This window comes from Sapajus apella, unplaced genomic scaffold (genome assembly GCF_009761245.1).
Source record: "Sapajus apella isolate SASKATOON/1434 unplaced genomic scaffold, GSC_monkey_1.0 scaffold6, whole genome shotgun sequence".
In the NCBI taxonomy this organism is placed as follows: domain Eukaryota; kingdom Metazoa; phylum Chordata; class Mammalia; order Primates; family Cebidae; genus Sapajus; species Sapajus apella.
The window spans coordinates 79,517,181-79,539,814 of NW_022436946.1; the positions used below are offsets into that span (position 1 = coordinate 79,517,181).

At 36.9% G+C, this 22,634-nt stretch overlaps 1 protein-coding gene and 1 long non-coding RNA gene across 5 annotated transcripts in view; one reads left to right on the forward strand and one right to left on the reverse strand.

The window, feature by feature from the left end:
• Positions 1-18,114, reverse strand: part of ADGRB3 (adhesion G protein-coupled receptor B3) — a 741,588-nt gene extending 723,474 nt beyond the window's left edge. For 2 of the 3 annotated variants that reach the window (XM_032274421.1, XM_032274423.1), the window contains exons 1-2: positions 17,385-18,114; positions 13,977-14,748 (exon numbers count right to left, since the gene is read on the reverse strand). In XM_032274421.1, coding sequence (XP_032130312.1) covers positions 13,977-14,733 — 757 coding nt within the window. In that variant the 5' untranslated portion in view covers positions 14,734-14,748; positions 17,385-18,114. Of the gene's footprint in view, positions 1-13,976; positions 14,749-15,840; positions 16,019-17,384 lie in introns of all 3 variants that reach the window. The other variant, XM_032274422.1, reaches the window with a different exon arrangement.
• Positions 18,115-18,438: 324 nt separating this feature from the next.
• LOC116549776 lies at positions 18,439-22,625 on the forward strand. Of its 2 annotated transcripts, XR_004268058.1 has the most exons (3): positions 18,439-18,585; positions 18,699-18,907; positions 22,429-22,625. It is a non-coding gene; the product is annotated as an uncharacterized LOC116549776 (long non-coding RNA). The 2 variants fall into 2 exon arrangements; XR_004268057.1 differs by lacking the exon at positions 22,429-22,625 and having other exon boundaries at positions 18,699-19,407.
• The last annotated feature ends 9 nt before the right edge of the window (positions 22,626-22,634 follow it).

Sequence of the window (22,634 nt, forward strand, 5' to 3'; positions counted from 1 at the left end):
TTGGGGAGGGATAACATGGGTAGAAATGCCAGATATAAGTGATGGGGGGATGGAGGCAGCAAACCACATTGCCATGTATGTACCTATGCAAGACGCCTACATGATCTGCACATGTACCCCAGAACCTAAAGTACAATAAAAAATATATTTTAAAAAATAGGGTAGCTTAGGCTGTAGTTTCAACATCAATGCCCAACTTCTCAGCAACTCAAAACAGGAAAAGTTATTCTTTGCTAATGCCTCACAGCCATCAGAGAATCAAAGGCTTAGAGTGGAGGACCTTCTCATTTTAGTCACTCTAGAACTCAGCTGAGAGAGGAGCCCCTTCTCTTTAGGTACAGGTATCCATGCTAGAAACAAAGAGACTTGCATGGTCTTACTCCAGCAATAAAATGATTCAATCAGAAGTGAGAAATGTCACTTTGCTCACAACTCATTAGCCAGAGCCAATCATATAACCCCATACAATCATTAGTGGGCCAGTAACACAATTCCTACATAAACCCAGAACGGTAGAAGTCTGGAACAATTTGGTGAAAAGCATTCATGACACCTCAATTATCTACTGATACCTAAGTATTGTCAATGATAATAAGCTTTTTGTTGTTATTTTATTTTATTTTATTTTTATTTTTATTTTCTTGAGACGGAGTTTCACTCGTTACCCAGGCTGGAGTGCAATGGCGCGATCTCGGCTCACCGCAACCTCTGCCTCCTGGGTTCAGGCAATTCTCCTGCCTCAGCCTCCTGAGTAGCTGGGATTACAGGCACCCGCCACCATGCCCAGCTAATTTTTTTTGTATTTTTAGTAGAGACAGGGTTTCACCATGTTGACCAAGACGGCCTTGGTCTCTTGACCTCATGATCCATCCGCCTCGGCCTCACAAAGTGTTGGGATTATAGGCGTGAGCCACCGAGCCCGGCCTGTTGTTATTTTATTAAGATATCTTCAGTTAAAGATGTTCATTATGTGTGAACAACCACAGAAATTAAACATAATTATTACTGCTCTAATAACTTCAGCTTATTCCCAGAAACTTGAATTTTCAACTGAAATATGTGAGGACTCAATAAAGGAGAGGCAGAATGAATACAATCCAAATGTATTACATTTTTAAAGATTTAAAATTAAGGCATATGAACATTTATCAATTGTACTGAAAAATTTTAAAGGATTCTAAATAAATATTTGTATTTATCTGAGTAAATTAGTATGTGAGAAAAAGATATGATTGGAGTAAGCTAATTTTCAGGAGGGTGTTTGTTTGGGAGCCCAGGGTAGAAGAGGTCTGGAGTTCAGATGGCCAGAGAGAAAGATGGAAAATTGTGGTGCCTTCCCTGATGTCCAACACGCAGCCTCAGGACAAACAGGCTCCAGGCAGATTCTGAAGAAAGTGTTTATATTACAGGCACAAGAGGTAGGACATGAGCAGATCTCATATTTCACAAGTGTGACACAGAGTGGAAAGGGGGAGTCTCTCTTCTGGCTTAAACACAGCTTGGCTTCATGACACTAAGGTCTGTGCTAAGCAAAGGCAGAGGCACTGGGTCTGGCAGGAGATTGCAAATGCCTACCAGACAGGGTGAGGCATGGTGGAGAAGTGGCACCGAATGCTTATGGGACACTACCCAGCAGGCATTGAAGATACCTGAGAAACACAAGAGAAAGCTGAAGACTTACATAAGGAGTGGGAGTTAGGCAAACTTGATTATTGGGTTGTGTGAGGAAGAGCAGAGTATAGAAAAAAAAATAATAAGCACAGATAGATAAGCAGGCCATGGGATCCTAGACAAATTATGAATTTTGTTCTAAGCAAAACACAGTAAGAACAAACTGACAGCCCTTACACATACTTGTTAATCTTAAAACTGAAAATACTAGTTTTAAATAGAAGGAAGTTTATAATATTAATTTCTCGTATGTGTCTTCATATGGAGACACTGATTTATAGTTCTGCAGTGATTTTTCAAGCAGAATTGCCTCTCATATCAACATAGGAAGAAAAGAAAGACTGATTAGGCATGGCCGTAGGCTTTCTGCCCACTTCATCCAAAGCAGCTCTGTTTTTAAAAGGCTCTTACATATTGGTTTCCATTTAGAAAAAAATGTTCCACTGCTAAGGGGAGAAAATATTGTATTAATTCACATTCTACCTTTTACTCATTTCTTATGCCTAACTCAGTTCTTTATTTAGTGGATCAACTTCTGTTCTCCTAACCTTCCACTGCTCCATATTTGTGGTTTCTGTGGTCTCAGAATCCAGAGGCCAGAAACAAGCACATGTAATATTTATTATACCTAGAATTCATTTGTGACCCTTTATTACCAATTGAACAGCAAAGTATGATCATCGGAAAATTCCAGGGAAACCGCTAAACAGAAAGAAGTCATATGTTTTTAAAAGAGTAGACTTTTAATACACTATGAGCTAAAGTATTAAAATGTTCTCTTTCTTGGAAGTGAAACGATGTTGCTCCATGGCTATTTACTTCATATTTGAAAGCAAAACCTATTGAGAAAAAAGCCATTGCAATTGGCTAATTTCTCAAGCACCACTTTAAAAATATACAGTTTGCCCTTTAAGTTATAAAAACCAAGGCCAGCCAAAGAGAACTGACCACAGGCTGACATATCTGTAAAGGAAGCTGATCTCTCTTGGAAGCCAAAATAAACTGAAATTTCTTACTCTACAGTGCAGAGGCAGATCTTTGAAAGTTTGCCAAATTTATGTGGAAGATTATATTAACAAATTTTTATCTTCCCAAGTTGCCCTCTTTTTTACATTACAATTACCATAAGTAGTAAACATAAGAAGAAGCATTTCTAAAAACATCCATCAGACATAAAACATTTGATCTGCATTGCCTATTCAAAAAATTCATAAAGCTGTTTCAATAGAAGTCTAGAAGAAAAGTCAGCCTTTTGTTTGTTTATTTTTTTTACAGTTACTTCTTTTTCTCTCAGGCTCCCTTCTTGATGTGAAAAGCAACAAATTGACAAATAAACAAACAAAAAAGTAAAAAGCTGTAATTTTCCTTATGAAAGTATAAAGGAAAACTTAGTTGCCCCGGTTCTTTTTTGGAATAAAACAAAGAAGATATACAAAAATACATTTTGTGTGTGTGTGTTTTGTTTTTGTTTTGTGTTGACACAGCAAGATCATCAGGCAAAATGAAACTTGAGTAGCAAAATTTTATTTTTATTTTTATCTTTCCATTTTTAAAATGATATAAAATTAGAACCAAATTCTTAATCTGTCAGGAATTTTTATGTTTTATATGGGAGCCTTGAAGTAATTTGTTTTGCTCAGCTCACACAAATTTCTTTGAACATCTAGAGCAGTGCAAATGTTCCACTGTCAAATCAATACTGAAAAAAAATTATGTATGATGTAATTATGTATTATGTAATTTTTAAAATGGTGATACAATAAAAAAACCAACAGATAAATACAGAAAAAAACCTAGAGGGCCTAAACTCAAAGAAGAGTTATTAAGACAAACACATTAATATTTTAATTTTCATTACTTCTTTGTTATTTATTTCTCTGTTCACTTGGGCTGCTCTGTGTGCCCATCTGCAAAAGGGATAATTCTTATATAAGGCCTTTAGCACATTAAATTGAAGGATCACAATATAAAACACTGATTTCTGATCTACTTTATATACACTCCAAAATCACCTCACTAACTCACCTATACACCCCTGTGTTAATCAGGGTCCCAGTGAGAAACCCATGATTCTCAAGGTATTTTGAGAAGCAAGTACAAATAGCATTACTAGTGCTTAGAGTAAGCAAGGAGAGATAGTTCAGTGCCCAGGGCTGCAACAGTGAGGAGCCATTACTATCCATAGGCTTAAAGGACTAAGGGGCATGGTCACCAGAGCCTCAAGAGGGAGCTCACCTGATGGAAGTTGTAACCTTCAACAGAGGACCCGGGGCATGCAACCAACCCACAACAATGCAAGGGGAGAGGCCCAGAAGAAGAGACTCCCCGTCTTTGCTCATTTCTCACTTTCAATGCTATTTCTCAATGTACCACAAGGTAACCAAGAATGTAGGACATTTATTTCTCCAAAACATAGTTTTCCCAGAAAATGATAATAAAGTGAAAACCCAAGATAGATCATCTCAATAAATCTATAGAGACTCTGAACTTGAAATACATGCTTGTTAAATTTAATAATTTTAGACTGAAAATCAATTGTTTTTTTGAGACCTACCTCACATTCGTTTAAATTATATATACAAAATAGAGCAAAAAATATAATGAATAAAAGCTTTAATTTGTAGACACTAGTCTATATTAAGTAGTATGTCAAACTACACTCTGAAAATGGTCCTGAACAAATACCAGGTAATTTTAATGATTATATTTATCAAATAGCCCTAAATGACTGTTCATCTTTTATCTCACAGAGATGCTTTTGAAGGTAAATTCCAAAAACAACTGTTCTCAGCTGAAATAATGGTCCCATTATATATTGGTAGATTAGGGTTCCATTAATCAAATAAGATTTGGACTAGACAGTGTTGAAAGATATTTATAAGTCTGAATAATTGTGATTCAGTTTCAAAAGTACTCCAGACCCAGAGGGACTGAGAAAGTCTATAGCTCTGAAATTCTTTAGCTTTCCATTTGATCCGATTTGTAGCAAAATTATTTAAAAAGAAAGACAATAATCTTTAGAGTATTCTGCATAATTGGCATGTCAATGGGGCAAATAATATGTGCCTGACACACTTATTGCTCATACAAAACAGAATGTGCTATAGAGCTTTGCAAACTAGAAATTATTTCCTGAATCGCAGGTGTTATTATATTCTCTTTATTTATGAAGTCTTTCTTTTCCTATGAGTGATATGTAAAGATTCTCCTTAAAAATGCATCTTATTGCAGAACAACTTATTACTGTTTAGGTATATTAATATAGAAATTTTAAAAAATTATCAAAAGTTTTAAAATCAACTTAAAAAGGAGGACCACCAGTAGAAATGTCATGTAATGAATGTTGTGTGCCACTCATCTAGTATGAACTACCCATGATTGTAAATTTTTCTGTGACGTTTCTAAATTACCTTAACATATCTGTTGTTAAAAAGTAATTCTACCTAGATAAACTTCCATGGTTGACTCCACAATTTTCTTAATGCTTTTTATGCATTAATGTCTGAGTACATTTGCTACATCCTAAATATTGCAATCTGGATCCATCAGCATTCTAACATCTTTCTCATGCCCATGTTTGTTCTCTTTTAAAAAAAAAGAAATTCTCACTCCCCAAATAAACTTGTTTTTTTAGTAAAAATAATTTGAGAAACTATACAGGATTAAGGTAGCAGGTAAACTATTTCATTTTACATGATGGAAACCAAATAGTAACCATTTTACCTTCATATTTTATAACATGCCCCAGGGATCATCAGTGTGTGATACAGATTGGCTGTAGGAAAAATGCACATCAGCAAACATTTTAGATTTCAGAAAAGACTCCTATTCACTCAGTTAATTTTGAGTTAATCAGCTACATGTTCATGTATTTAGTGCATTTGTTACTTATTTAACTTTCAATGCAAACTAGAAATACATTATTAAACATTTACAGTCATGTACCTAGGTCATTCTCAGCAAATGCACAAAATTCCTGGAGGATAGCTGAAAGATAATTGAATGTAGAGACTGTGGCATTTCATAGAGTCTCATAGACGACATTTTGAAATTTTACCTTAAGAAAATATCAGAATTCTCAAATCAATGCTAACCTTTTTGGGTTTTCTTTTCAATATCTAATTATGTAAGCTTTGTTGGGGAATATTTAGGATCATTGGTCTCTAATAACTGATCACAATTCACTGAATGAAATTCCAGCAAAGTCATCCTTTTTTTCCTAAGTGGTTGAATATGGCCTAGCATTTCAGGATAATTTCTTTTTAAAATATATCTCAAAACATAAACTTCATTTTGCAGAATCCAGCAAAGATTAAAATAGTCAAAAATCATTTAACTTAAATAGCTTTGCTGCCTATCAGCAACGATATTCAAAGGACAACTTTCCAGGCCCAGAATGATGCACATACCACTATCTTGGTCTAACTGATGCATTACTAGTCATGCCTTCATCAACCCAAAGGTATTGAGATGTTGCCTTTTCTTCGTCTAATACAAAATAGACACATATCTAGATGGTTTTATGATCCTTTGTTAAATGCTCTAAATTCATAGTCAAGTTCAAATGATTAAATGGCACTCTAAATCATTATTGATTATCAATTCTCTATGGTTTATATCTAAAAGATAAGAATAAAATCAAAGTTTCAAAAACTGCACTGATTTGAAGAGAATATTTTATATAAATACACATTAACATACAAAAATAAAATTTAAAGTGTTGGGTACTAGATACACTAAATACCATATAATGGTATCATAAAATGAGAAATATGCAGAAAAATTATAATTGTTTCAAGTATAAATACAATACTTAAATAAAATTCTTCACAAAGAATCATTATCAGAAGTTCCAAACATAATGAAAAGTGTCTCAAAGAAAATTTATTTCAATTATGATAATAGGTTATAAGAAATCCATACTTAATATATGTCTCATTCCAGAGAGCTACTACACCCTCTACACTCGACAACTTCATTATTAACAGCATTCTTTTGTTTCAAATTTGCTTTGTTCATTCATATTTTCAACCATACATACATGAAATACAGAAATCCCTCTTAAATGTTCCAACCCAAATTTCCTTTTCTGGTCCCCAGGATTATACTCATTAAGAAAAGAATTCCATGCACAAAACATCAAATATTCAGTAGATTCCTAATCAGTAAATAAATAAATGTTTTCGTAGTAATAAAATCACCAGAGAAAGGATGTGTTTAAACCAGTGCCACTACCTCTTCCTCTCCACAACACACACACACACACACTCTTACACAAATAAAAGTTTCAAATGGTTTTCAACACATTGCACACCCATATCACTGCTATGTAGCATCACATAGTTACTTAGTCACTTCTTCTCTTCCTTGCCATTCTCCCTACCCAAACACAGAACAAAAAGATAAAATAAAATGTACTCTAGTCCTGTATATGCAAGCTGTATTAAAGGTAAAAACCAAAAATAAAGAAAAACATGAAGTATTATGAATATTTAGTGTTATCACTTTTATTTATTTATTTATTTATCAACTCCACAGCACTTGAAAGTCTATCTTTTTTTCTTTTCTCTCTCTCTTTTTTTTTTTTCTTTTTGGACAAAGTTTCACTTTTGTTGCCCACGATGGAGTTCAGCGGCTTGATCTTGGCTCACTGAAACCTCTGCCTCCTGAGTTCAAGTAATTCTCCTGCCTCAGCCTCTGGAGCTGCAGGAATTATAGGCATGTGCCACCACATCCAGCTAATTTTTGTATTTTTAATAGAGATGGGGTTTCATCATGTTGGCTGGGCTGGTCTCAAACTTCTGACCTCAAGTGATCCACTAGCCTCAGCCTACCAAAGTGCTGGGATTACAGGCATGAGCCACCACGCCCAGCCAGAAATCTATCATTTTTAATATTGACTTTTTCCATCCTGAACATAGGTCATGTCTCGGTAATTTTATGTTATACAAATTATAAACAATTTTTAATACTTTATGATAAAATTGCATAAGAATATAGATATGTCTGAAATAAAATGTGATTTTTAATCAGGAATTGTTTTGATCTACCAAAAGCTGAAGGAGGGAGATTGAGGGAAAAGAAAAGGTCGCTGACGTTTATCGAGGGCCTAACATAACTTGAGCAATGTGCTGTTTTATACATGCAATCTAATTTAATATGATATTGTATTACAGTAGGTATTATTCTTGTATTATTAATGAGTCAAGCTCAGTCACTTGTCAAAGGTGCTACTAAGTGGCTGAGTCATTTTAGTGACCAAAGCTTTTCTTACACCAAATCATGCTTTTCATTTCAAGGAAGTGACACACCTAGACAAACATAATATCACTCTGATTCCTTATTAGTTAATTGAATTTGGAAGAAATTTCCACAGGCACTGACAGGAACTGAAATATTCCAAGCCATTAATTTTATTAATTTTTTTCTTACATGATGTCATTTCCTATCCTCCCATACCCTGATAAATAAGCATTACTAGGCTACTCTGAAAAGAAGAAAGTAATAATATAGAGTAGTAGTCATAATGAGAAACAGCAAATCAAAACTCAGCTCTCTTTGGTTCATGGTCTTAAAATCCATTACATATTAATTAGCAAAAATTTTTTAAAAGCTTATTTTTAAATGAACACTGATTTCTGTTCCAAGGGCCAGATGGCCTTTATAGGTAATACATACCAGACTGAGTCTAAATAAAAACTATGTTTTACAAAAGTAGCTATATGGAAAAACAAATCAGCTTAACAATAAAATTGCTTCCATTAGGAAATGAAGTAAAAGAAAGCATGCAAAAAGCTGGATTTTAAGGGAAGTAAAATTCCTATCTCACTTTTAGTAGAAAATGAACTTGAAGTACATTTATCTACAGCTATTGTAAAAATCCCCTGAAACACACATGCTGGTACATGTGTGCATGGATGGTATACATGCAAACAAATGCACTTACGTGTTCACACCCCTCTTAATATTTCGAATCTATTGTCTACAAAAAATATGTTACCATGTAATGGAGTTTTCTTTCATTAAATACTACATATATGAGCTACTCCTTGGTTGTTAAAAATCTAAGATGGCAAACAGGATAATTGTGGCATTTTGTTATACTTGACCAGGCCTACAATTTTCAGTAATATTCCATCGTTAACATAGATCATAATCAAAAGTGAATAACAGAAACACTGAAAGTGATGTTTAAATAGTCTTTTCCTATTTCTTGGAAAGACAGCTTATATTTTTCTTCAAAGTGTGGAGGAGAGGATTTGGAAAATGTCATTACTGTACAAGTAGTGCTAGGGCCAGAAAATAAAAACAGAGAGAGAAACAAAAACAAGTAAAGACATACAAATTGGCAAATTTTCTTACCACATTTTTCTAGAAGGGCATACATAGCAGGTTCTATTTATCATTGACATAAAATAAACATATATAAAATTAAGAATATTTGTTAATGACTCCTTTCTTCTTGTTCTTTTAAAACTCTTTTTAAATAACACCTTGGAGACAAGGAACTGACGTCAATAATGCATTAATAAAATTGGAAATTATAAAAATAATAGCAATCTTCTCCTAATAAAGGTGTAAGTAAAAGGTGTATAGTTTCCCAAAGTCATATATTTCTATTGTTTCTGTTGTAACCTAATTATTGCTATCTTTCCTACTGAGATTTTTCTGTTTCATTTATTTAACATTCATTTCAACCAATATTTACTAAAACCCTGTTCAGACCATGCTGGATAATTAAAAGCCTCAGTTTTTTTGTTTTTGTTTTTGTTTTTTTTTTCTTGAAGAACTCATTCTGGTAGAGTGAGATGGAAATTTTTGTTTGTTTTTGAGACAGTCTTGCTCTGTTGCCTAGGCTGGAGTGCAGTGGTGTGATCTCAGCTCGCTGCAATCTCTGCTTCCCTGCAAACTCCGCCTCCTGGGTTCGAGCAATTCTCTGCCTCAGCCTCCCGAGTAGGGGTAATTTCAGGTGCCCATCACCATGCCTAGCTAATTTTTGTATTTCTAGTAGAGACGGGGTTTCACCATCTTGGCCAGGCTGGTCTTGAACTCCTGACCTCGTGATCCACCTGCCTAGGTCTCCCAAGGTGCTGGGATTACAGGCATGAGCCACTGTGCCTAGCCAAGATGAAAATATTAGTGGAAAATCACACTGCAATGTGACAAATGCAAGAACAGGAGTATAGTATGTGCAAACATCTGTGGGATCTAGCAAAAGGACAGAGCAAACTGTCAGGGTGCTTCTTCAAGGAACAACAGATTTAGTAAATCGTTCTGCATTCTGATAAAGAGTATGTCATCCTGGTAGTGATTTCAAATAAATAAATAAATAAAACAAGGAAGATCAAAGGAGTGTAAAGAGGAAGGTGAATGATGACTCCTAAAGTAATCTTAGGGCAAATAGGAAAAAGGTAAAAAGAAATGAGGACAATTAAACTGACATAGACTCAAATCACTCTAGATTGCAAATATATGCCTAAAAATGCCAACGCATACACACAAAGGCATGAGCTAAAGTCTACGCAAGCCTATGGTGAGACTTGGGGAGCAGAATATCAAGAATTAGCAGAGTAGAAAGACAAATGAGTGTGTGTGTTCAGATTTCCTGGAATCTATACAGAGATCCCAATTTCCTTTCACATAAGTAGAGCCATTGATGTCAGCAAGAAACAAAGATTCCATTAAGGCTTATTACGTGATTTAGATATCCTGGTGTAGAATTTTTCTGCCAAAACTGTTTTAATCATTTATTGTAAATGAAGTGGTAAAAAATAAGATACTTTAATTCCACATTTTATATCTTAGCTATACGGTCCAAAATTATCATTAGCAAAAGAGTCCCATAAACCATAGTAAAGACCTCCAGATAATTAAAGATGACTTTGTTAACAAAAATGCCATTCTGCAGACTTATATGTAAAACCTGGTAATCCTCAATGTTATTTGAGGTTTCTTTTTTAAAAGAATTATAACCATTACATGTTAACAGGCTTTTAAAAAGCTGCCTGAAATAAGACATTTTTATTGAAAAAAGACTTCATTCTGTTAATTCGCTTTCATAATTTCATATAAAAATTGGGGAAATGATAACTAAGTTTCTATAATCGCATGATACCCCCAAATATGTCAAATATGACCTTAAATAAGAAATTTTAAAAATATACTCAAATGTAATACTTTAATGAAGCATTAGTCAAATAATTTTTTATATTCAAGATAACATTTGTAATTGTTGGTATCACTGAAAACAGCAATAGTTTTCCCTTTGTTGTTTTCTGGCTATGAAAATTTCCAGTACATGAATATTATTAAAGAAGGTTCTAGTATATAGCTTATCTCAAAGTAGGCATCCCACTCCTGAGAGTCTATTGTTTCTTCAATACTAAATACCTAATATTATTTCATAATACCGATGGACACACTCACAATATTCAACATTTGATATATCTTTGCCATCACCATCAGTGTTACACAAAACAATCTGGAATCACATCTACTAAGTGTGAAGACTGTTCGAATTTGTGCCACTTCTATGATGTAACACATGTGGAAGATACTTTTACTCAAGGCAGGACTTCTGAGTCAGTATTTATTAGTAAATAAAATGGAAGTCAAATGAGAGTAATCTTGTATTTATATCTCTGATAACTTAAAGGATGACTTTTTTTTTAATAGAAAATGGAAACCATCAAGTAATATAAAATATAAGTGGAATTTTTAAAACCTAATTTTAAAGCTGGAATTACATGTTATCATGTAAAATGACACTGGAATAAAATGAGATATGAGTAGCACAACCAGGTGTAATGATTAACCTCAAGTTTTATGTCATTATATGGTAGTTTATTTGATGGTATTAAATAATTATTTATCAGTGTTTTATATATCATTAATATGAAATATTGAAGATATAATATATTTTGCTTAAGTGTTATTAAATTAAAGGTCAATAGATTTTCATAACTCTTTCCCACAATGCAACCTAGCCAAAAAGAGATTATTTAACTGGTATAAAGAGTGTTATATATATTTTGTAAGAATTACTTAACAAATGCATCAGCTACAATTATGTCATCAGGAATTACTTATCCTTACCTTTCTGACTCAGAGTATCTAAACAAAGAACACAAATTCAGAATATACAGAATAGAAGCTGCACACTTTCACTGACATAGCATATATTGCTCCCCTATAATATAAACTTTTTCTAGTTCAACTCAATTAGCATCATACTGCACTTTAAATGTAAGTATATTTGTCAGTGAAGGTATTTGTTTTTCATTTTGCCAGTGGATTAATTATAATATACAATTTGTGTCACCTGATTTACACATCTGCTGTCTAAAGTCACTCTTATTTGTATTCACTTACAAAACAAATGTCGATCTAGTGTAGCTTCTATAAATCCTGTCATTGTTTTAACCCACGTCTCAGGATCATGATCAACAAAACCTTTGAAAATCATGCTTAATATGCACACAACAACTTTGTTTTTGTCACTTACTGCCTTTCACATAAAAGAGTTGTGACACTGAATTCACTCTCCACTGTCATCAGTACTCAATTTTATAATTGAAAATTAACCATTAAAGAAACAGATTTTCTAAATTGTATTAAAATAACAGTAAAACAAACAAAAACCAGATTCCTATGTTAATAGTTTATTAGCCAGGTTGCAACATCACACTTTTTTGTGTATACTGTAGTTTCTTATTCTAGGGGACACTAATTAGTTTTAAATGGTGTTAAATACCATCCCTGCAGTTGCAAGTGCTTCTCTGGGATTTTTACTAGAGAAAATAACTCCTGTAATTTAAAACCACTTTGTTTTCCTCAGTCACAGCTGATAGTGAAACACTGATCCGCAGATGAAATCTTTAAGGTTTTCACCCCTCTCTCACTGCCATTAATCTGCATTCATTTTCTAACGGGTCTTTTCCTCTGGTACCATTGCTCTTCCATAATTCCCATCCCTTAAATTGCGGCCAGCAGAGAAATGGTATTAGGCTATTTAAGTTCCCCATCTCTCCACACCCCCTTACAAAGCCTTGGCTACCCTTAAAGAAAATTTTCCAACAACGTATCAATTTTATATTGGCCACAAAGACAACTTCTGTTGGTTGAGGAAAAGGAAAGAGGGACTGGAGCTTGGCGACTGGAGCTTGGCTGTCCCTTTCCACAGACTGGGATCTTTGTGGCGATCAGAAAACATTTCCTGCATAAGAAATCAACACACTCTCTGGTTGCAGGATTAGGGAGCAAGAACTAATGTGTATCAGCAGTGTCCTCAAAGGAATGGAACACATCCATTAACCTTCCAAACAAGAAAAGTCATTTTCTCAAAATATGTCACCCTTTCTTGCATTATTAAACATAATCCACAATCTCAAATCCTCTGGCAGCTCCCCCACTGGGGATTGGGCAAAAGCTATAAATCATTCCTGCACTTTCTTTTTCTTCCGCATTTCCGTTGCACTTCCCCTCCCCCTCATCTAGCTCTGAGACGTTCCTTCTCTTCTTGGGGGCCCAAAAAGATAAAGGCAAAAATTCACTTTTAAGAGGAAGATGGGGTCTTAAAGGATCAGTGTGTGTTTTCATTGCACCCCTCACCCCGTCCTCAGGTGATTCCAGAGCCAGAAGACCTGGAGAGTTTGTGCTTCTAGTGAATTCCTCCTGACCCAGGAAAGAGCAACACAAACGCGTGAGATTTTTGCACAAGCACCTCAAATAAAATGCCAGACCAGGAGAGAAGGGGAGGTACCCCTGCCTTCATGTTCAAACAGGCAAGCTATTGAGTTTACACCACCTGTTAGTCAAGATGTCCCAAGATCAAACCTAGAAATGGGTGAGGAATGTGAGGGAAGGACTCGTGGAAATAGGAGACAGGAAGTGAAGTGGACCTTTTGCTGGGCTGGAGCAGAAGGGAGATGTCTATAAATCCATTTCACAGGTGGAGCATGTGTGTGTCACCCCGAGGGGCTGCAGCCTGAATAAAGGCACTCCTCTCCCTCCTCACCAGCCTCTAGTGCAAGCTGACTCTAGCTTTCTGCATCCTTTTACTGATTATTCCACTTGCACTTCTAGCACATGCTGCTGAGCTATCCAGTCCTCACCGCCCTATCTCTATAACCTTGAAACCTAAAACTAGCTCCAGAGACCTTTATCTGTGAATAGCACAAATCAAATGAGCCCAAAAGTGACAATAAAGGAGCAATAATTAGGCCTGTGTGTTGAAACAGCACGTTTTAACTCCATCCCCAAAGTGCTCCCCTCCCCCCACCTTCCCCTCTCCTTTGGCAGCTTACCTTCTTTGGGTGGTCGCTTGGCCTCCCTGGTAAGATTGCAGACTTGGGTGGTTTGCAGCTCCTGGGTCAGGCAGCCCTCTGTCTGCTCATTCAGGGGTAACACCACATTATTTAACAAAACCAGCGACTGGTCGTCGATCCCCCACTCTCCCAAATGCTGAGGGCAGGTGCATTTTGTATACATGATCCCACATGATTCTGTTCTCCCATTTTCTGATTTTAAGCAGCTCTCCAACCAAGTGCATAATACATGGCAACCAAACTGGCTTGGGCTGACCTTGTTCAATACCAAAAACTCAAAAAACGATTTCTGATCTTCTTCCCCTTTTTTCTGTAATCCTGGGAAATCAGTTGGAAATACTCGACGTATTTGAATAAAATTTTTATCATACTGTAGAAAAACAAAAGCATTCTTGGAATTGCAGAGTTGCATTATAGAATGATTCTTTCTTAAAAGATCCTTTATTTTTTCATGGGAAAAATGATCAAACTGATAAGCCAGGAGTGAAAAGTTAGAGCAGCTAAGGTCCTTTTTGGAAAATTTCAGGTAAATGCTATATTTGGTTGGATCTGGATTTTCCAGCGTCCAAGTGCAGTTTGTAAAGTTTTTGGGAAACATTTCACTTACAGAATACGATCCATAAATGACTCCCTTCACCAAAGTTGAACACCAGAAGTCTTGGGCAGCATTAAATCCAAACATAACCAGGAGATAGGTGGAAAATATATAAATCAGCAGGTTACGAACAGCCTTCATCCTATGTCATTTGGCCTGTAAAAATGGCAATGAAAGTCAAATAGAAGTAGGAGTCTACACGCATTAAGAAAATAAACTCCTTTCAATATTACAGCCAGCTGTTTTCAAGATTTCAGCAAAAAACCCTTTTTAAAAGAAGGGCAGGTAATTTTTATTTTGCAACACGGAAAAATTATCTGTTGCTGTGTGAACAGCGCCCTCATGTGGCCATTCACAATGGTCAAATTCGCAACATTCAATTTAAAAATAACATTTAATAGATTATTAATAGGAAAACCCTAACTTATCTACCAGGATTTCCTCCATGTCCATTATCATCCTATAGAATGAAAAGGGAAAACATGGAGTTTTAAAACATCGTAATCTAAATGTTAATTGTCAAAATATTATTAATCAGTCTACAGTCTATACAACCTTTTCTCTCGCTGTCCTCTGCCTGCAGTAAACATCATCACACAAAATCTCATCTGATAATCTTCGAACAGCTGTCATCACATTATTTCTCTTATCTTAAATGTGAAAAGTAATTATGATAAATTATGGCTACATTTTTAAAAGCACAAATGATAATTTGTTACAGATGGAACGTCATCTCCCAAATGCCCCACTTGCCTTTGCAGGGGCCACCATGTGAACTGCTCAGAAATTCCTTTGCAAAAACATGGGCATTCATGTGGATTAATTAATTTTAAAAGCATCATTTGAGAAAGGGCATAGGTGGATAAATACAGTGGGGAAACTTGTTGTTCAACATTACCATTAAGAACCAGGATTTAAGGCAGTCATTTCAATGTGACATGCCCTCTTGGGATACATAAAGTGGATCACTATATTAGTATCTGTATCCAAAGGTGATGTCAGTAAAAAAAAATTCCAGAGCCATACTAATTGAGCTGGCCTCAGTCTTTTAATTTTTGAAAAATTATCAACTGTAATTTAAGGTTTCCACATGGTAATGAAATACATTGACATTTTTGTCCCTAGCAGATTTCAGTTATTGAATTGCTCCCTTTCCAACAACAACTGCGAAGCTCCTCTTTCCTTTTTCTTTATTTTTTAATTTCAACCCTGGCCTTGGATAATAAAGTAGTCCTTGGTTATATTTACCTCTGTTAAGTTGTTATCCAAAAATAACTTGAATACTTTTCAGCTTTAACTTTTAAGAAGTTATTTCTTAGAATAAATGACACTGCTTTTTGTTTGTTTGTTTGTTTAGCCTTTGAGCTGATAAAAGTGATGCCAAGTTAATTTTAAAATTCTTTAGGCTGCAGTCTCTTCCACTGTTCTGTAAACAGAGACAGACATACAGACATATAGATAGTTAAGAGTTTTCATGCCTTTGCCTGGGTCTTCTCTGAACCAAAGGATAAAACCCTCTTCCTTCCCATTGCATAACACACACCAACGCATGCACACCAAATCCAGTGACCGAAGTCCCTGAAGATAGATCTGCATTTTCCAGATTATAATTCAAATTCTATGTCTTGATATAGGCAAACACAGCCCCAACTCTAAATCTCTATATAGCAGCCGTTTAAAATAGCATCAGAACTGCTGGGACCATCAAAACAGTGTTCTCTGTTTCAAGCAAATAGCTCAATGAATAATGCATTTTCTTCACGGAAAAATAAAGCCAATGAGCATTTAAAGGTTAAAAAAAAAAAAAACAGAGAAAGTTGTAAGAAATTCTGGAAATAATTTCCTATTTTTTTGCTGTAGCACTTTGCAGGCAATGCAGGTCTGCGCAGTGTTCTTCAGGATAGAGTGTAGGCGTTGAGAGCCAATGTGACAATAAGAGTCTAAATTAGGAATTCCATCCATGAAAGGGGGCTTCATTTTCTAATCAGGAACTCAAAAAGAGGTCGTATGTCTTTTCTTAATGAAATTGGTACTTTTGCTTCCATTTATTTGACAGTGCATGTCTGCAATGCCGTGCTCATCAATGATCAGAAAGAATGAGGAAATAGCTCTGAATTCACTTTAATTCCTGCTCAAGAGAGCGCCCTCAATATAATGCTCTTTATTTTTAATCGGTCTGGAGTACAGAGTCTTGTTTTGTTGTAAATAATAAGAAAAAAATCATTCCTCCACCCCCCTTTAGACCGCAGGGCCCGTTCAAAAAACTGTATTTCCCTCTTAAAGAAGGGGTGGGGGCGGGGGTGAAGGCTGGCCACGGAGGTGTCAAGGATGTTTTATTTATTTATTTATTTATTTACCTCTTGCTGAGAAGCAAACCAGCATTGAGTTTAGCTATTCTCAAAACTGATTTTCTGGGTGACACTTTAGTTTAGTTGAACATAGACGGCGCCATCACTCCACAGATTTTTCCCCCCAGTAGAAGACCCACTGCCTTTTCTTAACTTCCTTTTAACCTAAAATTTTTCCCCCCATAAAATTACCCCAATCACGCAAAACTGCCAGATTTTCTAGGTCTCTCTACTTATTCCTTCCGACCCAGCACCTCTCTTGAAAACCAGACTTCTCTAACTTTTCAACTGCGGCGTTTAGACAGTCGGATTTGCTCACAGCCTCCCCATCCGCCAGCAACAGCCTTTCCTTTCCTTTTCCTCCCTTCTCAAACATCAAGCCCAAAGCTTCACGGGGGGAGACCCCCAGCAGAGAGAAGGTGACCCCCGGACCCCCTTCCTTACCTTCCACTCCGAAAGCTCAGGGAGGCTCTTGCTCTAAGACACCAGCACAGGCACGCGTCCCAGCAACAGTGACGGAGAGACTCCCCTTCGGTCCCAATCACCGTTGCCCATTTTCCCCGGCTCAGCTTCCAAAATCAGGATTTATTTTTAAAAACGCACACATACGAAAAGCAAAAGGTGGGGGGGAGACCAAAGACCAAAGGAGGGGCAGTAAAAAAAAAAAAAAGCCACTAGGAGCCCAGAGCCTGGCGCCGTATCCAACTGAATCCAACCTCCAAGCCGAGGGGGACTAAGGGAGGGAGAAGCCCCCCCAAGGGAGACTCTATGGAACCCCCCCAAAATGTTAAGTGGCTTAAGAGCGAAGATTTGTTTCATAAAATCTACCCCCAACAAACCGATTAGCCAAGAAGCAAAGAAGGCGCTGAGACGAGAAGTGACTGGTGGCGGCGGCGGCTGCTATGGCAGATTTGTTGGGGCGGTGGGTTTATGACAGGAATATTCGTGGTCGGATCGGAAGGCTCAAGCTCATGCTTTTTCCTCTTTCTGCTTTCCTCCCTCCTCCTCCTCCTCCCCCCTGCAGGTACTGATGGACGGACGGCGACTAAGGAGAGGGGGAAAAATCCTTGGCTGGTGATGTCGGAAAGCTGTTTGAATGCCCAGCGAGGAGGGAGGCGCGAGAGGGAGCGAGATAGTAAAGCTGTGTCTCGGGTGTGCGCGCCGGCGCGCGGTGCTCGCTCTCCCTTGGGCGCGCGCGCGCGCGCGCGCGCGGGGGGGGGTTAGGGGTTGTACGTGCCACGGGAGCGCGTCCATGCGGCGGCCTCCCGCGTGCTCGTGGGCGCCCGCGTCCCGGGTGCCGCGCGCCCCTCTCCGGCACAGCTGCGGTGCGCACTGCCGCCCGCCAGAGGCTCGCGCGGCAAGGCCGCCGCGACTTCCCGGAGTTCTGCCTCTCGGGGGCGCGGGCGGGAGTGTGAGAGTGAAGGCGAGGGGAGCCGAGAGGTGGGAAAGGAGGAAGGGGGGAGTCTCGGCGGGAGGGCGGGGGAGAGGCAGGCGGGAGGGGGCTCCGAGGAGCTCCAGCCAGGGCCGCGGTGCGCCTGCACGTCACGGCTGCTCAAACCCAAGCACGTCCCGAAAGCGGTATTTTCTGCGTCTGGGAGGTTTTTGCATCCTCAGTTCCCACCGCTGGGGCTGGCGGCGACCAACTGTAAGAGAAACGCACTAGGAGGCAAGGCAGGGGGGTGCGGAGGATGGGAAGGGGACTCTGAAGGGTGGGAAGTGAATGCAGGGCTTGATCGTCGTTTTCTTTCTGTCTTTCAGCACGGACCTGACGTAGCCAGAGAGCTGTCATTTCAGCACCGGGATTCCGAATTGATCCAGTTCGCAGTGGAGGGGGCACATCCCAGCTCCCGAGCTGCTGCGTGTCTCTCGCTGGAACAATAGTAGTTTTTCTCTGGGAGGCTGCAATTAACATCTTATTTGTTCTGGCTCCATACAGGCTTTGTCAGGACCGCGGTGCGGCGACCGAGGTTGGGCTCTTGCATTTCTTTCTGCTTGGCAATGGAATCATGGTTTCCGGGTCTAAACTTTTGTTTTGTAGTCTTAATGTATCTGATTCTTTTTCAAGTTTCCTTAGTAACAGGTTTGGGGACGGAGTGGAAAGAAAAGAGAAAAGGGGTGAAGAGAAACAACCAAATTATATAGAAGGGAAAAGAGATAAGTTTCCCTACCTTTTAATTTATCTATCTGCCTGTCTATCCACCATCTATCAGTCATTTTGCCTCCTGGACAGTTGGCTGACGAAGTGTTTGATAAACTAGCTCAGATACATGCTGCAAAAGGTCATTCTCCTCCTGATTATGTCTCTACTTGTAAACGCAGTTGGTGGGTTGCAAAACAAGTGCTAAAATAGTGCAGTGATGTGGTGGGAGGAAACCATAATGGGCAATTGATATAAAGTGTTGGAATCTTCTTGAGGGTGACATTCTCCAGCGGCAGGTGAAGTTGAATAAAGCAATTTTCCATCATTTGTTCTCCTCACTCTTTTGCATTTTTTTCCTCCGCTTGTTGTTTCTCTCCCCCGGGGCGATTGTGGATAGCCAAGAACACCATTTTAAAAGAGGCTGATAGTGAAAACAGGAAGATGTTGATGGTCTTTTATCCACTGGAGTTGTTTGAAATGTTGTAATTGGCCCTTTACTTCTTAATACATATTAATAGAGTGACTCGTTTCAAGGCTTTCCCTTTTTAAACGAGTGCCTGCAATAACACTCTGTTAGGCAAACAGTTAATCATTCCCCAGCAGGCTTTAACTATTTTCCCAGTAACAAATCACCGGCAAGAGAGCAACCTGGGTGGCATTTTGGTTTTGTGGCATTTTGGTTCCTTACAATATTTTTTATTCATTTAAGGAAATGTTAAAAGGAAATAGGGTTTATGTCCAGAACAAATTTTGAAACATCATTTAAGCAAACATATTTTCTTTTAAAAACAAAGAACATTGAGCAACACAAAGGAGAAAAACATCTCTATTTCAACTTCCCTGGAGATTGTAATGATGATTTTTGCAAGGCAATTTAGTTAGTTCTGTTACTTTACCCAGATGAAAAAAAAAATCATGATAGATGTGGAATAAAAATAGAGAAAAAATTCTCTGGATGGTTTATACATAAAAAGGAAGTAATGTAATGTGAAATTCAGTTATAGTTCTATTTTTCATGTAGTGATTTCTCATATTATCTTTTAACACTTGATTTTGATGTTTCTTAGAAATTCTTAGTCATGACACAGTGGCATAAGAATAACTGTTGAAAGGGACAATTTAAAAGTCTTAATGCTAAATGGAAAGGACCACTTACTCCTAGGATCATTTATATTCAAGTAGAATGCAGGGCAGGGTCAGAAAAGAAAGCCACCCTTAATAAAGCGCTTCACCCTTCACACTGTTTCTCATAACCTTCATAAATTGCAGGCGACCGAGCTGGTCTGATGATGATCCTGCTGAGATATATTTATAGCAGATGATTTGTGGATGATAAATATGCCAAGCAAGACACAGTCTCCAGCAACCCCAGGCTCGTCTGACTTCCTCAGGGGATTATAATCAAGTATCACAAAAAGAACCCTATATGGACAATCTGGTCTCTGGACACTAACAACAGCACAATCCAAAGGCAAACCAAGGGGGAACCACTTTGTTTCATGTCTGCAAGATGCTCCATGTGAAAGCATTGCTGACATGTTGACCCAAAAGCAAAAAGAGAACAGCAGTTTATACACCTCAGCACTCTGTCCTTTCAGTACTATTGATGTTGGTCCACTTCTATGATTTAATACATATTAAAATCACCATTTCAAATTATTATCTGCTTTCATTGGTCTCTTTCACAAGTCCAAGTGTGTTTATGTTTATGTATATACACATATACATACATTTTATACATGTGTGTATGTATGTACACATTTGTAAGTACACATACACATATATATAGAATATGTATGTGTATTTCAGTTGGTACACATATATTTGGTTGGGAAGTTTCACTACATTGCTTTGTATTTCTCTTTGATAAAGTAATGCATTTCATTTCAAAACTGCCAAATTAATGTATAAACTGATTATTATGTAAGTTTCCTTGGTGACTTACAAAAGGACTATGGAGAGGCCAGTGTTAGCACATCAAAATATAGAGGGGTATTGTATTTTAGTTGACTGAGGTATCTAATGTTAAAGGCTTTCAAATTTATCTCTCCTATTAATTCATTTTATTAAGATTACTTTGGAATAATGAGGTTTCTAAGTATAATTTATCTCTATTTTTCACCTTTTTGTGTGTTTTAAGTTTAGTCCCTCCATTTTGAGAATAACCCTATACTCCGGGATGATTGTTTAAAATTCAGTATCATTGCACAATTCTATTTAGTAAGAATGTTTCTAGAATATGCTTGGTTAATTGTAGAAAGTGTTTTCTGGTTTTTCTCTTATAGTCTTTCTGGTATTACTGTATTACCACATTCTAAATTCTGTAACTTGTTATTTTCAGTAAGGCTTTAAGAAGCACAGATAGGTTTGTAGGTTACTTCTTGTTAAATATGCCTTAATTTTTTAGTATTTGGTATTTAGATATATACATATCCCCTATATATATATATACACACACACATAAATGATGTGTATTAGATTATATATATTAGATATATACATACCCACATATATACATTAGATTATATATATTAGATATATACATATCCCCAATAATAAAAAATTAAGGCATATTTAATAAAAAAGTACTATATATATATATATATATATATATGGGAGATACACACACACACACACACACGCACACAAAGTTTTTGGAATGTTAATTAAATGATCAAAATATTACAAGATTACATTGTTATGAGTACTTAACTTACTCTTAAAATTAGCATATTTACGATAAACAGAAACAATTTCTTCCTCTTCTTCTCTGACTCCTCCTTATTATTATTATTATTAAAAAAGGAAGTATCTCAGGAACCAAGCTGTATTTCCTCTAGTAACTGTATAAAAACAAATTGGTCATATTCTACCTAGACATCCCAGAATAGAAAGTACATAAAAGTACTAAAAAATAAAGGGATAGAGTTGGGGTTAAAGGAGATGTCATAGAACAGCTATCCTGGGTTCGTTCAAGTGTAACCCTATTCCATGCTAGACAAACGCAAGGTTAAATTTAGTCCAAAAATCCCAGTTACATCAGGTTTCAATTTTTTATCACTATTCCCCTATACAATGATACAAGTTAAAAAACAGTTGGTAAATGCTTTTGGCCATCAATTTTCAAGGTTTTATTGGTGGCATTCAGGAAATGCCCTAAGTAGATAACACATAATGTCATATTTGTGTGTTGTAGCAACATCTTGGAAAATATGGAGTTTAAAAGCTCACAATGTGTCTTTGTAAGGAAACATAAATTTACTTCTAAATTTATCCTTTTTCAACTACTTTGTTTTTCATGTAAAGTTACTATACTTACATCATTATCTTTAATCTCTGAAATTTCAGTTATACTAGAAATCAAGATTCTTCATTCCTCATTAAGGACAAGAAGCTGTGAATTCTCTGGACTTCAGTTATCTCACAGAAAAGAGCTTGATTGAGTAATGTCTAATGTTCTTCCTGACATATTCTAAATAACAGAGGGTGTCTCACAAGAAATAGAAGCAGGGAGAGAAAAATGCAACAAAATCCTAGACAAGAAAGAATCAGTT